This window comes from Schistocerca piceifrons, chromosome 3, assembly GCF_021461385.2.
Source record: "Schistocerca piceifrons isolate TAMUIC-IGC-003096 chromosome 3, iqSchPice1.1, whole genome shotgun sequence".
In the NCBI taxonomy this organism is placed as follows: Eukaryota; Metazoa; Arthropoda; class Insecta; order Orthoptera; family Acrididae; genus Schistocerca; species Schistocerca piceifrons.
In genome coordinates this window covers 537,321,129-537,336,238 of record NC_060140.1, presented here as the reverse complement: position 1 = coordinate 537,336,238, position 15,110 = coordinate 537,321,129, and the positions used below count along the sequence as shown (strand labels likewise).

The 15,110-nt window shown below is 41.4% G+C and overlaps 1 protein-coding gene across 1 annotated transcript in view; it reads left to right on the top strand.

The window, feature by feature from the left end:
* Positions 1-15,110, top strand: part of LOC124788809 — a 334,614-nt gene that overhangs the window by 279,872 nt on the left and 39,632 nt on the right. The window contains 1 exon segment of the mRNA XM_047256089.1: positions 9,180-9,456. Within this exon segment, the coding sequence (XP_047112045.1) occupies positions 9,180-9,456 (277 nt within the window).

The window sequence follows — 15,110 nt, the reverse complement described above, 5'->3', positions numbered from 1 at the left end:
TAAATGTGAGTAGGAGGGGAAGGAAGATGGACAGTAATGGTTTGAGGTTTTTTGGGAGGGGTAGTGACTACAGTGAACGTAAGTGGGATGAAACTGTAATGCTGAATGGGAACTAGTCGTTGGAGATGAGAGCGGAGGGGATGGTATTGAGCAGGCGATCCATGAAGTGGTGTGATCATTTATCTATATTTAATGTTATACTAAAAAACTGCATTCACTCGTTGATAACACTGCCAGCTGACACAGAAATCGAATGAATAAAGAGAAACAGTCTGCTGAGTGCGGCATATAAGAAACTACAGAACTATTTACCTTCTCTAGTTTCACAAACCTGAGTTGAAGTACAGAAAATACCAGATCGGCATGATGAAAAGCGGATTAAAAAACGTTGAAGTATTGCCGAAAGTGAATGGACAGCCAACTCTCTTTAGACCTGAGCCTCGGCTAATAGTGAAGTAAAAAGTATTGATATGCAAAATATGGAGACAAGAAGCAAAAGAGCCTTGAGTTAACAGTACTGTAATTTTACAATAAAATACTGTTTCAAATCTACAAATTTCAAAATGCTTAGACATACTATATATCTATACTTCCAGTTTGGATATGGAAGATGCTTTATAAATATAGGCGAAAAGTCCATCCTAAACTATCAAACTGCGTTATTTACGAAAGAAATAAAACGCCTTGGTTCAAATGGTTCAAATGGCTCTGAGCACTATGGGACTTAGCATCTATGGTCATCAGTCCCCTAGAACTTAGAACTACTTAAACCTAACTAACCTAAGGACAGCACACAACACCCAGTCATCTCGAGGCAGAGAAAAATCCCTGACCCCGCCGGGAATCGAACCCGGGAACCCGGGCGTGGGAAGCGAGAACGCTATCGCACGACCACGAGCTGCGGACTAAAACGCCTTGGATAAGCTCAGAAGTACAATGTCAGAATATATACAGGCGAAAAATACACTGGAAACCGCATAGCTGAGTTAGAAAGCATTCTCGTAAGGGAAACTACAAACAAAACTTGCGAGGCAAACATTGCTCTAGCAAGAGAGTTTCTAAGCAATGAAGTCATAAATGTAAAATGCAGTTGAAAGAAAACATTGGAAACCAAATCAACATAGACTCCATAACACTGACAAGTCTCAATACAGAAATACGTTTGTCACCAAAAGTATAATTATGAAACAAAAATAAGATTTAACTAAAAGGTGCCATAAGAAGTGGACAAACGCTGTGGATGAGACTGAACACACGTTATAAGACAATGAAGAAAGAAAACTGTTCCCATCGATTCCCAGGTTATCTTCCTTCTAATGCAAGCGAAGTTTCACGAGAAAGATCTCCCAGCCAGACCTACAAATATTCACTTGCAAGACAAGTGTTGAAAACTTTATCGCAAATCTATATATTGCAACAGGGCAGGATAATAAGAAACACTAGACAACACATTCAATACGTAAAAGATGTGTAAATTTCAGATGTAGTCACCTACCTGACATGTGACATAGAAAATATTTATCTCAATATACCAAAACACAAAATACCTTAAATGAAATATTGGACTGCCACTTGAATACATCAAAGAATTAATCGATCTGCTTCAGCTAGTAACAGTACAGAACTATCTCAGTCCAATAATGAATTCTTTTTGCAAAGTGGCGGATTACCAGTGGAATGCTCATTGTCTCAGACGATAGTAAACATTTATGAAACATGTAGAGCAGGTCATATTTAATAAAGTAGTGCTGAGTAGTTACAATATTCTACACTCTCTTAAGTATATAGAAAACATATTGTTAATAACAGATGCACCAAGTAGTAAACCTGAACAGTTGCACTAAGAAAGAAGTTCTGTTCATGATTAGATAAATTTTGCAATAGAAAAAGAGCAAAATTAATGGTTATATTTTTTGGACATCCCATACAGGTTCAAAACAACGGACGGAGATTCGTTTACCAAAAACCCACAGTAATAAGTACAACAATACACCAGACATCAAATCACCCAACACACATAAGTAAGCAGAATTCAGGTGCGTTCTGCACCGAAAAAACACTGTACCATGAGACACAGACATTTACCAAAAAGTCATGAATACCATATTACAAAAAGCCAGAAACAGTATATACTAGAAAACATAGTAACAAAGGTGAGGAATAAAACTACGGAACATAAAAGAGCAAACACCCAGCTAACACCAAGACAGCAGCAAACTCCCACACAAACCAATATACAAGACACTAGAACAGGAACAACACAGAGTGGGAAAAAAAGGAAACAAAAGATGATGTACAATGCCATCTATGGCTTCTATGACACTGAATATTTAAGACTTTCAGAAAACAAAACATAAAAAGAGCTCACCAAGGCAAAAATTCAATAAAAAATATTGTCCATAAGCAGTATAACATCAGCTCTTTATCAGGAACCAGGAGTACATCATGTAAAATGTAATATATGTAAAGGAAGATGTACTGTATAGGTCAGACCATTCGAACATTTGACACCAGATGCAAAAAGCATGTAAGAGCGTGGAAGTACAAGACAAATCATCAAGATACAATTATCACCAGAGACAAAGACATGGAAATCATTAGAATAAAAAACGATAAACACTTCGTCCTAAAAAAATTACCATATTCACAAAAGCACAAAGAAGGCATTGTAGGTAGGCTGTTTGCTAGGTGTTTATTATGGAAAGAATTTGACGTAAATATGCAGAACATGCTGTACATATATACGTGGAATTAAGTGGGTTTTCTGTGCAAGAGTAGGCATAGTTAATATAGTTGCTAAGAGAAATATCGAAGAAAGGTGATATTTAGCCATTTCTTAATATATATTTTAAGATTATAACAACATTATGTATAGATTGTGTGAAATATTTCGTTTTGAATGTGGAAAGAAAGTGAGAAGTAAAATAAAAATAAGTCGCCTTTATTTACGTCAGTACATCTGATGATACAGAAAGACAGACAGACACAATATATTCTTATATATACATATAGTTGTATGGAATCTTGGAAACAATATAGAGCCAGACTCCCACACATGTTTATAATCATAAAGCAAGGGGAAATCAATCGAAACACTTCTTTACAGATGAGGTCATATCTACATGTTGTATTTCTATAGACTGTTTGATTCTTTATTACTGATTCTGAGCAAAATGCTCTGTGTGAAAGAAAGAAGAATGAAACTATCAAATGAACAGGTAGAAGAGGCAACAAACACGATAAACCTCGAAGGAGTGCGTCTACACATAGTCACATGCCAAACCAAAGACTAAAGCCACTGACGTAAAGCTTTTGGAATGTGTATTATGTAATCATGAACAGCGAATGTTGAAATCGATGATAACGTTATACCTCTGCTAGGAATTTTTGAAAAGTTGATCGTGAGATAACCTAATGGAAACGGAGCAGTCAAACTGAGATTCGTTTCTGAAATACTCCAGCAGAGTGTAAATAACAGTAAACTGTGGGTCAGGAACAGACGTTCTCCCAGCTCAAAAGCAAGTTGTAACATTACATATTAAAACAGGTCGCCAGCCTAATTAAGCATTCTTGTGTCAAGCAAAATGATAAAGCAGAATGCAGTGCTAAGGCTAACCTAACATTCCTTGTCACACACACTAAACTCTTTCCTTAGATCTGTTCGCACTATAACACAGTAGTCTAATCTTGCAGATAAATGTGCTACTAACTTGTAAGTCAGAAAGGCAAATGGCCAATGACATAGTAAACAGCAACATATGCCTCTCAACAACAAGTACCTTAATTGAAGAAGGTGCAACAGTTTATAAAACAAAATACCGAGACACATGGAAATAGTAGTAATACTGAACAGGGAAAAGCTTGGAATGATTCTGAATTTAAATCAGGGGGTCTGCTAATGATCATAATCGATTACTTCATTGATCAGTATAGGGTCTCTATTGTTGTGCATTAACCAACTTCCATTAGAATAGATAAGACAGTAAATAGTTTTTCCTAAACTCGGATTGAAGCAACTAACCATAAAGCAAATCTAACTCATTCAGAGCCTTTGCATTGCTTCATTAACTAACTAGCCTAGTACATAAGCATCATTAAAGGTTCATGGTTCGAAGAACCGTGCTCATTAACAAAAGTACACCAGTATATACCAGAAAAGATAAATATTCTTATCATTAATTATTAATTAGTTAAAGCACAGTAAACTATAAACTCTTGAAATAACTAACGTGTTTTCATAAGCAGTTTTTTGATTTACTCAAAACTATAATTGGCTGAGCAAATGACAACACAACATTAAATTCAAGTTCAACCACTTTCTCATAACAAATTAGGACACTCAGAATTAAATTTACTAGGATAGGATTCCTGTCGAGGTTTGTGATTTGGGATATTCACGGGTGTAAAACAATGCTTTTAGTAACACTACGATTATTATTATATAATCAACCAAATTTCATAATTTGCTGGTCCATTTACAAAGTGCCAAATATAAATAATTTAGAGGGATACTGGTGCCACTGGTGGCGCAATTTGCAGTAGCTGTTACCCTGGCAGCGACGCAATCATACCAATATCGTTGCGCTCGCCCTGTTACATATCATATGGCGATGGAATTATATTTTTATAAGGCCAAAAAGCGCGCGATGATAATGCAGCATCCGAGGCCCATAAATATTGCCCTTACGCTCTTCTCGTCTCAAAACTTCAGGAATATGAGCGACAATGACCCGCTTCTGCTATCGAGGGACACTGCTCAGCCTAGACTCCTTACCTTCACAAATCACGAGTTGCCACTTGCGCGCCAACCACAGCTTTTTCACTCCGCCAGGCTACTTTCGTAGCTGTGGGGCTTCGCCCATCTTTTACATTTAACCTTACGTTTCCTAATTAAGGACCAAGTCATTTATAGTCCATGACATAACAATTATTTCAGTAGTTATTTAAATTCACAAGCATAATTTAAACAAAACTGATCAAAAGTTTCACATAAGTGAAACATGTATACATAGTCAAAGAATTTCAATCACAGATACATCTTATATAAGTAACAATTCAAACTGACATAGAAATATCGATACACATACAAAATAGGTCAAAATTAGATGTAACAGTTGTATTTCTATAGATTGTCGAATTCCTTATTAATGATTCGGAGCAAAATTATTCATGTAGAAACAAGAACAATAGAATTAGCAAATGAGCTGGTAGAAGAGGCAACAACCACGATGAGCCTCGAAGGAGTGCGTCTATACATAGAAACATGCCAAACCAAAGACTAAAGCCACTATCGTAAAGCTTTTGGAAAGTGTAATATTTAATCATGGGCAGTGAATGTCGAAACCAATGAATGCGCTTTATTCAAACTGAGTGTTAATTGCTCATGTGTTTCGTAATCGTACAGTGCATTCTATATCCGTAATGTGACGCAGTAAATGGTATGGCCCCCTGTCAAGACATATTCAAATCACGATGATTTTCACATAAGACTTAGAGGCCCAAATACTTCCATTAGCTAACATGAACACACCAAAAAAGTTTTGCATCACCTCGGATCCGGGAGTTCCGTAACCTTTTTACTGATCATGAAAACCACACATTGCATGTTGTACCACCATACATCGAGAACTTCATAGGTGATGGTCCAGATTGCTGTACACACTGGTACCTCTAATACCCAGTGGCACTTCCTCTTGAATTTATGCATTCCTGTATTCGTCGTGGCAACTATCCACAAGTTCCTCAAGGCACTGTTGGTCCAGATTGTCCCACTCCTCAACGGCGATTCGGTGTAGATCCCTCAGAGTGGTTGGTGGGTCACGTGGTCCGTAAACAGCCCTTTTAAATCAATCCCATTGCATGTTCGATAGGGTTCATATCTGGAGAACATGTTGGCCACTCTAGTCGAGCGATGTGGTTGTCCTGAAGGAAGTCATTCACAAGGTGAGCACGATGAGGGCCAGAATTGTCGTCCATGAAGACGAATGCCTCGCCAATATGCTGCCGATTTGGTTGCACTATCGTACAGCCCATACAGCGCCATACATGATCACCAGCGGCGTATGTCGGCCCCACATAATACCGCTTCATCGTCTCCGACGATTGTCTGGTTGAAGTCATATGCAACACTCATCGGTGAAGAGAGCGTGATAGCAGTCCTGTGTGCGGCCAGAGCGAGGCATTTCAACGACAGTTCCTGTCTCTCTGTATCTCCTCCATGTCTGAACAACATCGCTTGGGTTCATTCCGAGACGCCTGGACATTTCCCTTGTTGAGAGCCCTTCCTGGCACGAAGTATCAATACGGATGCAGTATTGACCGTCTAGGCATGGTTGAACTACAGACAACATGAGCCCTGTACCTAATTCCTGGTGGAGTGACTGGAACTGATCGGCTGTCGGACCCCCTCCGTCTCTTAGGCGCTCCTCATGCGTGGTTATTTACATCTTTTGGTGCGTTTAGTGACATCTCTGAACAGTCAAAGGGACTGTGTCTGTGATACAATATCCTCAGTCAACGTCTGCAGCAAAATGCTGGTCCAGTCAGAAATGCTACGGGGCACACTGTTCAGCGTACGTTGTTGTACGAGGGGCTCTGCAGCGGACGACCCACTCGTATTTTCATTTTGATCCAAAGACACTGTCAACTGCGACAGCAGTAGGGGCACTGGATCATCGACATAGCATGGTAATCAATGGGAGCTTGTCGCCTGGGCGGATGAGTCCATTTCATGTTACACTAGGTCGATGGTCGCGTCTGGATACTGTGTCGTGCAGGAGGGCAGCTGTACCGAGCCACGTGACGGGTCATTGTGGACATTATTATGCTGTGGGGGACATTCGTCTGGACTCCCGTGGGACCTGTTCGAATTACCTAAGGCATCATAAAAGTTGTGGATTACGTGAACATTATTGTCGAGGACCTGCATTGTTTCATGTCCAATGTCTTCCCCAATGACAACATAATCTATCAGCAGGAGAACTGTACGTGCCACAAGATCAGAATTGTGATACAATGGTTTGAGGGTAGCTGACACTGATTTCTTGGGCATCAGATTCACCTAATCTAAGCCCAATGTTCATATGATGGGACAGTTCCACACTTAAATACTATTGGCCCTTACTCGACAAGAATTGCGTGTCCTGTGCGCACACAGATGGTGCTACGTACCGCCAATATCCTTCCCCATGAACTATCGTAATCATTACACGTAGTATCGCAGCGGTACTGCGTTCCAAATATGGACCAACCTGCCATTAAACAAATCATAAATTTTTAGCTGTTCAATGTACGCAGTACGCTAAGGGGTGTATTTGGAAAAGCGTGGGTTGCAGACACAGAGTCCTATCAGAATCATAATGATTTTTATTGCTTGTATCGACCAGAAACGTCTTTCTCAGTATTATTTTCACTGCAGTTAACCGCCGAGTACAGCCATCAGCGAAATGGCGGTGGAAGTTAACCCGCCCTCTTAGTGCATGGTAGTAAAGTGGGCACGGGCAGTCTTTGTTGACAACAGACCAGTTCCACATACTTCATTAAGCCCTTGGGCGGCCCAGTAACATGACGCAACGGTATCTCTCCCAGCGTATAGGGTCAAAACTACTGCGCCCGTGACGTTAATGTTTATGGGTAACGCACTGGTACGAATGCCGTCCGTTTCCGGACACACTGCAACGTTCAGTACTCTTCTACTCATCCATTCCAGTCCAGTCCAATCCGTGGGTCATAAGCTTCCGTCCTGCTGATTATGATTATGTCTACCGGTCGCATTAACGACACGCAGGTGCATCGATATATGTATCTTAATTTGAAAGTTAATGAGGAAATTTTAGTTTGAATACGATGATGATCCGGATGATGTTGGTTGTAAGTTCTAACATTTACTTACAGGTAACAAACTTCTTAATTGTTGCCTCCTTCGTTAAGCGGTCGGAAAGACGTAATTCCAATATACCTTAGTATTCCCCTCTCTTTTGGCTACAAAACCCAATTTTTCAACTCGTAGATGTAGAAACTTCGTCCATTGCGACAGCCATACACTACGTTACCGGGAGGGCTTTCCGCCCGGATGCTACCGCAATACTGATAGACGACGGAGGCCACGTCTTGCTTGCATCAATGACCTCCCCATCATCGACGTACTGCCTCCCGCGGAGTGCATGCTTCATTGGGCCAACCACACAGAAGTTGGAAGCTGATAGATCCGTGTTGTAAGCGGGTCAGGGAGAACAGTTCAATTAAGTATTTTGAGCCCCTCTCGGGTTGCAGACTTGTGTGAAGCCTTGCGTTGCTATAAAGATGTTTGTTTGCATTTTTGTGGCTACAAGCACGCTGAAGTCGTTTCTTCAGTTTCACAGCTGTGTGCGTCTGGCCGGCACGCCGGAGATCGAACAGGTTTGCATGACCTTCTAGCGACGACGACAAACGCTTCACCCAACGACTCACCATGCCTTTGGTCACTTCCAGTCTCCGTTGACATTCTGCAAGCGCCTATGAATATCCGCGATGTTCTGGTTTTCGCCAAAGCAACTCAGCGATATCTCCGCCTGGAACGTCTCTCTGTTACAGACACCATTTTGAAGTCTACATGTAAACACTCCACCTATCGGAACTTTATGAAACTATAGAGGCTGAAGAGGAAATGATCCACAATGTCTCACAACAAATGCCGCATTTTTTTTCAGACGAAATTGGTAGAGAAAAAAGGGGGATGAATTATGTATTGAAAGCACTTCGTAATACCAAACACTCTTTCTGAAACAATTATTAATGCGACAAGGTTCCACGATACAGATACCGACGTGCCTACATTTCAAGAATGCTATCTGTCAACTGTAAGCACCAAGTGAAAGTTACTCACTTCACGCACGATGCGAACGATAACCTTAAGCAACGAATCATTGGGACAGGCTAAGATTATTTTCTTTACCACTGGATACAGCCCAATCAGCTGTTGCTGCATGACTACAAGCAGCCGTAGGCAAGAATGAGATTCCTGCAAAAAATGCGTAAAGGTAGGACATGCAGCTACCTCACAAAGACAATCGGACTTTATGTGACATTCAGCACTTATGGTTATTATATCTGTACCTGTTTCAGTTGAATGAAAAGGTTGATTAACGCATATCTGAAGAAGCACTACGCGATTTGAAATTTACTCCAACAATTTGTCGCAGGCTCCACAGCCGGCAGGAAACTGGGATGGAGTGCGTAATGCCACCCAGTACGGCAGCGACTGCGTCCAACAGGACGGCAGCGGCTCGGAGGACTGCCTCTACCTGAACGTGTACGTGCCGGGCGTTCCAGAAGAGGGCGCGCAGCTGCCCGTCATGTTCTGGGTGTACGGCGGATCGTACGTACGCGGCAGCGGCTCTGACCGCGAGTACGGTCCCGACTTCTTCATCTCCTACGGCGTCATTTTGGTCACTGTTAATTACCGCCTGGGGCAGCTTGGTAAGTGATCATTCCGTCTTATAATCAGCTCTCCTAAACTATTAAAACAGTTCTTCGCAGCTCACCTCTGCGGACGAGGTTGTGTGGCACTACACAATTTTTAAGGTCACAACGCTAACCGTAAACTACACGCTTTGTCCATGAAGAACACACAGTACTGCATTTCAATACGAAAGTAATAAAAGTAAACAATATCGTAGCGGGAATAACGGTAACCAATATATCTGTATCCGAAATTACTGATGTGTCCCGTTTAATAAACATCAAACTGAAGAAGTATAATAATAATAAGTGAGTCTGATATTGAGGTGAAACAATAAAACAGAGTAACAAAATCGGGTGCATATACTTGGAACAAGACGTTTTCTAGGATACCAGTTTGATGATTAAGAGGAAACGTTTTCTCTCCACAAATCTTCAAAATGAACGTTCATGTTCAAACAACCTTCATCTCCATCGGCACCTAACGTGAAACAAAAACTTTAATTATTGTCCACCAGAAAAGTGTGTGGATTTGAGTTTTAAGATACAAGCAGCTGGCACACTCTTCCACGCAACTGTTACAGAATCTTATATCACCAGTGGCGCAATAAAGTAGATCAATAAACATTATATACAGTGCCAAAAAAAGAATTAGTACCCTCTTGTGGAGCTTCCCAATTCATTCAGTATTTATTGTTGCAACATTGCACATGGACTACATGAAATGGTTACATTTACCGATGAATAGCACAAGCGTTTCTGAGTAACAGGTATCGACCCAAGCTGAAAGACACATACTAGTTTGTGGTTATGTCTTCCAAGAGTGGAAATGCAGGCGTTACTTTTGGCATCCAGTCTATCGTACAGCTGGCGATCACTGTGTAAGTTGCGTGAATAAAAGGTCGCTATGTGTAAGAAGCGTGAAGCGCACTTTGAATGTATCCTGATGGCTAAAAGAACCACGCCCACTTTGAATAAGAAAATCCGATCTGACATTGAAATCAACGTAAAAGGTTGGGACGCCACCAATTCTAGCCACACGACAAGTAAGAGGTTGCGCTGAGTCGGAAAATTACTTAATTTATTCATAAGACAAACTCACAAAAGAACATTCTTGGTAAAGTCACTGATAAATAATGGGGTGTAGTTATTAATATGATCCAGGCATTGTTCCCGTGCATCAAATATTGAATAAAGCAAAGAGTGCATGAACACTGTGCATAACTGCAGCTTGCAGCAACATTCCTGAAAACAGGATCTATTCCAGAGCATCTGTATTAAATAAAAAAAAGGACACTAATTATTGGACCTGTGCACATGGAAACGCTATGGATGGGCTGATAAGGAAAGCTACAAGGTAAATGACACAGGTAATGGAGACGTAACATCGGTACACTGGATAAGATTGTAGGCAAAATTATTTATTCCTTAAAACATAGATGTAATGCATCTATAGAATTGCTGTTGCCTGTTAACTAAGTACAATTGCTTGTGAAACGCTATACGTTTCACAACAGACTCGTGTGCGCACGTGGTTTACGGAGACTCTATTTCTACCTGCCGTCGCGAAATTTTAGTGACATCAAACCACACAATTGCAAACAATTAACATTTTACAGAGGACCCATTTGAACAGACAAAGGATAATGGCACAGGGCCATCAAACTCTAATATTAACCAATGTGGATATGTTTTCAACGGACATAAAGAAATGAGACAAAGAAAATTCACAAAGAAGCAAAGATTACTAAGATTCTGGAAAGATAATAAAGTATACACACGCAGTTGCAGGCACACAAACATTCACCCTGAACCGAGGGCGCTTCAACATATACAAAGCCTTTGTGGTACGTTCCTCTTACGGATCAAAGTCAAGTCTGTATTAGGAATCAAATTGAAAGTCTGCAAAAGCCTTGGAGTCCTGTCTGCGACCCAGCAAATCAATCTTTATAAGACGAGACGCGAGACCGAAAGCTAAAAGCTCCCCTCTCGCCATGAGACAATGCGAAACGCGTTTAAGTCAACTCACCCTTCTTCAAAGAGAATTAGGCTGCAGACCCTCGGCGAGCTGGAAGCAGACTGCCCATCTCACACACTCCAACGTGTCCCACTCGACACCGTGGCCAAAAAAACCGAGAGATGAGGCTTCCGCCATCAACCGAACGAGGGTAACTTTCAAAAAATGTGAGCAAACCACTTTGCCTACCTGAAAACTACAAGGTTTGGCCATTCTGTACGACCACCTCTGATTCTCTGCAGCAGACTAAACTACTGTATAGCGAAATTAAACACACCCACATTCATTCACTCACGCATGTAAGAGAGTTCCGTATCATTGGAAAGGAATAAAATAATAATGAAAGGGGACTACAAAACCCTTTCAACTGTCCTAGGATACGTTAGGGCCTGCTCGAACTGTTCACGTAGTTCTGTACGAGTTCTTGGTTGGCGAGTCGCACGAGTCATTTCTCGTTCCATCACATCCCACAAGTCTAGAGATCGTGCTGCCTACGGAAGTTGCTGTACGTCTTGCAGAGCACGGTGAATTTCACGGGAAGTATGTGGGTGAGTATTATTTCATTAGAACAACACATAACCTTCATATTGCAAGAACTGAGGAAGAATGGGTGCAACAACATTCCGAACATACCCAGCGCAGATTACCGTCCCATTAAGAAGCACCAGAGATGAACAAGAGTTATAGCATACCGCTCCCCAGACCGTAGTGTATGAGGCGGGCCCAATGTGTCTTGGATGAATGCTCTCTATGAGAAAGTGCTCACCAGGGGTACGTCGTGCTCGCAGCCGATCACCTCTCTCGTGCGGGCAGAATTTGCTCTCATCTCTGAAGACCACGGCACGCCATTCCATCTTCCAAGTGTTCCTCCGACAGCACCAGTCGCACCGCGCAGGTCGATGCTGTGGCGTGAGTGGAAGATGGGCTGTGTGCGTTACTATAGTCCCGTTGCTAATAACAGGTTCACATCAGTTCCTGTTGACACGTCTGGGGTCACAAGCCCAACTATTTGTGCTGTGGTAGCGACGCGATCTACCACTGCTGCCGGTAATAATACAACGAACCTGCCTGCCGTTTGTGCTGCGTGAGCACCTAGGACCTCGTCTACGGATGTCAGATGTTGGCGTTACCACTGATACCAGCAGCGTTGAACGACTGACGCAGCACGTCGAACGTGTGTGGCAATTCTTCAAAAGGACCACCCTGCCACTCCGAAGGCCACAATTTGGCCGCTTTCAAACTCGCTCATTTGGCAGACGGTAGCACGAGTGCATCTTCATATCATTGTTGCCTGTTTGCTTCACGCGTTTGCACCACACTGAGCCTTCTGGCTGTAGGCATTCCCTATTGAAGGGTATATGCAAATGGCGCTCGGATAGCTATGCCACTGCGCTATCTGTTGGCGGGTGACGTAGAAACCATTATCAGTACATCTGCTATTCCTCAGATGAGATACGCTGTCATGGGATCCAAATCGAAACTGTCTTTGCCGGTGTACCATTTTTTTCCGGTCGTGTATACGCATACTAGCTTAGACTTTTTGGTCGGCACAGATTTTTTTAAATCGAATTTTTGTGTTGTTCAGAAATTGCGGTGCCTTCTAAGCCTTTCACGCTAATTATGGCCATCGAATGTACTTCTGACTGAAAAGCGATTCTGGTAATTAGAGTCCAAGGTTTTTATTAACCATGCCTTTTACGTTCTTATGGTCATATTTCCGTAGAAACTTTCATCTCGTAAAGTGTGTTAGGGTTATAGTAAGAGATGCTGTGGTGATTGGTAGCTTAACATGTACCTGCTTCAGTGTGGAGGTTGTTTTATGTCTATGACTAACGGTCTTCCCGCAAACACATCACATAATTTAGTGCCCGACGCTGTCGCAATTGCACAATAATGTGGACAATCCATTTTACATTCACACATCCATACTTCAGTACCTGATTTGCTGTCAGGGGAAAATGACCATTAGTAGTTAACTTACTGCCTTATTCGTACTTGGAGGTACTCACCAACCTAAGAACATACTACTCGTAATGGCAATAATCATTAGTCTGCCAAAGAAAGGTATGCTGACTTAATGTTGTTCCGTACACTGTTTTCATACAATAGAAATATTTGCATTTATACCACTAACATCCTATGTATAATCTTCTTCTTCGTAAGTGCATTTCCAACAGTTATGTGATGTCTGGAGCTTCTTCTTAGCCATCGTTAGTATTTGTCCTCTGGTTAGTTCAGATTACTCGATGATAAAGGTATGCTTAGCGCATAATTACTGGTCGGGTACTAAGTTTTATGCTACTCAGGTTTATTATTTCCTCCCCCACTAGCTAATTCTGTGCAGTCCCTCACATGATAATACAAGGACTATAAGGGTTGCTACGGAAAACCTTTTCTTTGGTAGTAAGACGATATTTCAGCTATTTTCATTAATGGCTCGTAGTATATCTTAACATTACGCTTTATATGAAAGATTGTGGTCTTCATTCTATAATTAGGATTGTTTTTTCCGTATGACCTGAATGTGTGTTATGGTCTCTATTTAAAAAGTTAAAATGAACCCCTCTACTAATATGTGCTCTGATTCCCGATCATTTCATGCATTTGATTGGTTATGTCACATCTCACATTCCATTTTTTTTGGTAGTTTTTATTAGAGGTCTTTTACATGTCATGTGGTAGTTTACTGATATCAACCAATACTTGAACATGTTTTATTATGGTGTGATGTGTGCACATTTAACTCTGCATATCTCTTTACCTTACGTTTTGTGTAGTTAACAACCTATTCCGGTATTGCTTTGCAACTTACAGGGCGAGGAAATACGATCAACGATGCAAATAATGCTTTAAAAGCAACAAAAAGTGAATATTCAAAAGCTAACAAAAATTTAGGAATGAGTACTGTATGTCAATGAAGAAGATTGTGGACAAAAGCACATATTAAGCGACAGTCTTTAACTAGTGATGTGGGTGAATGATTTTGCGTCAGAGGAATTCAAGTTATGTCCAAAAGAGGAGCTGTCAAAAATGAACGGTGAATAATGCATCCATATTTTAGGAAGAAGTGATGTTATTTACGTAGAAATCAAAGTTTATGTTGAAAAGTTCAAAACATACGAATAAATCAGAGATACGGCACGACAAGTATCCGAAACCGAATAGCTTCTTCTTCCTTTTCTTTTCCTTGTGACCTTGCCCCGCGTTGGCACAAGATCGGCATAGTTACTGATGGATTTTGCTGTGGTTACTTTAAGGTGTGGACAGCTGTGCTTTTCCTCGACATCCCGTAACTCCCAAAGACGGAACATGTGTGCCCCAATTGCCTGCTAATGGTGTTATCCACATAAAAGTGGGCGAAAGACCTGTAAGTGAGACGGAATCGGATAGCAGACCCGTAATAACTTAGTGGAATATGGAAACCCGCCTAAGACTGCATCCAGGCTGGTCTGCTCATCGAACCTTCTCGTTAATCCCCCGGGTGGATTAGATCCAAGGGTGGCGGATCTCTCCGACTGGGAAGCGGAGACATAACACGAGACGGTATCCGAAACTGAATATCGTCATGATTATAAATCCCCAGTAGCAGCCAAACACGATGGAATTCCTAAATTTTCTTCCACCAACTGCAAAACTTCAATTTTAGCATGTGAAC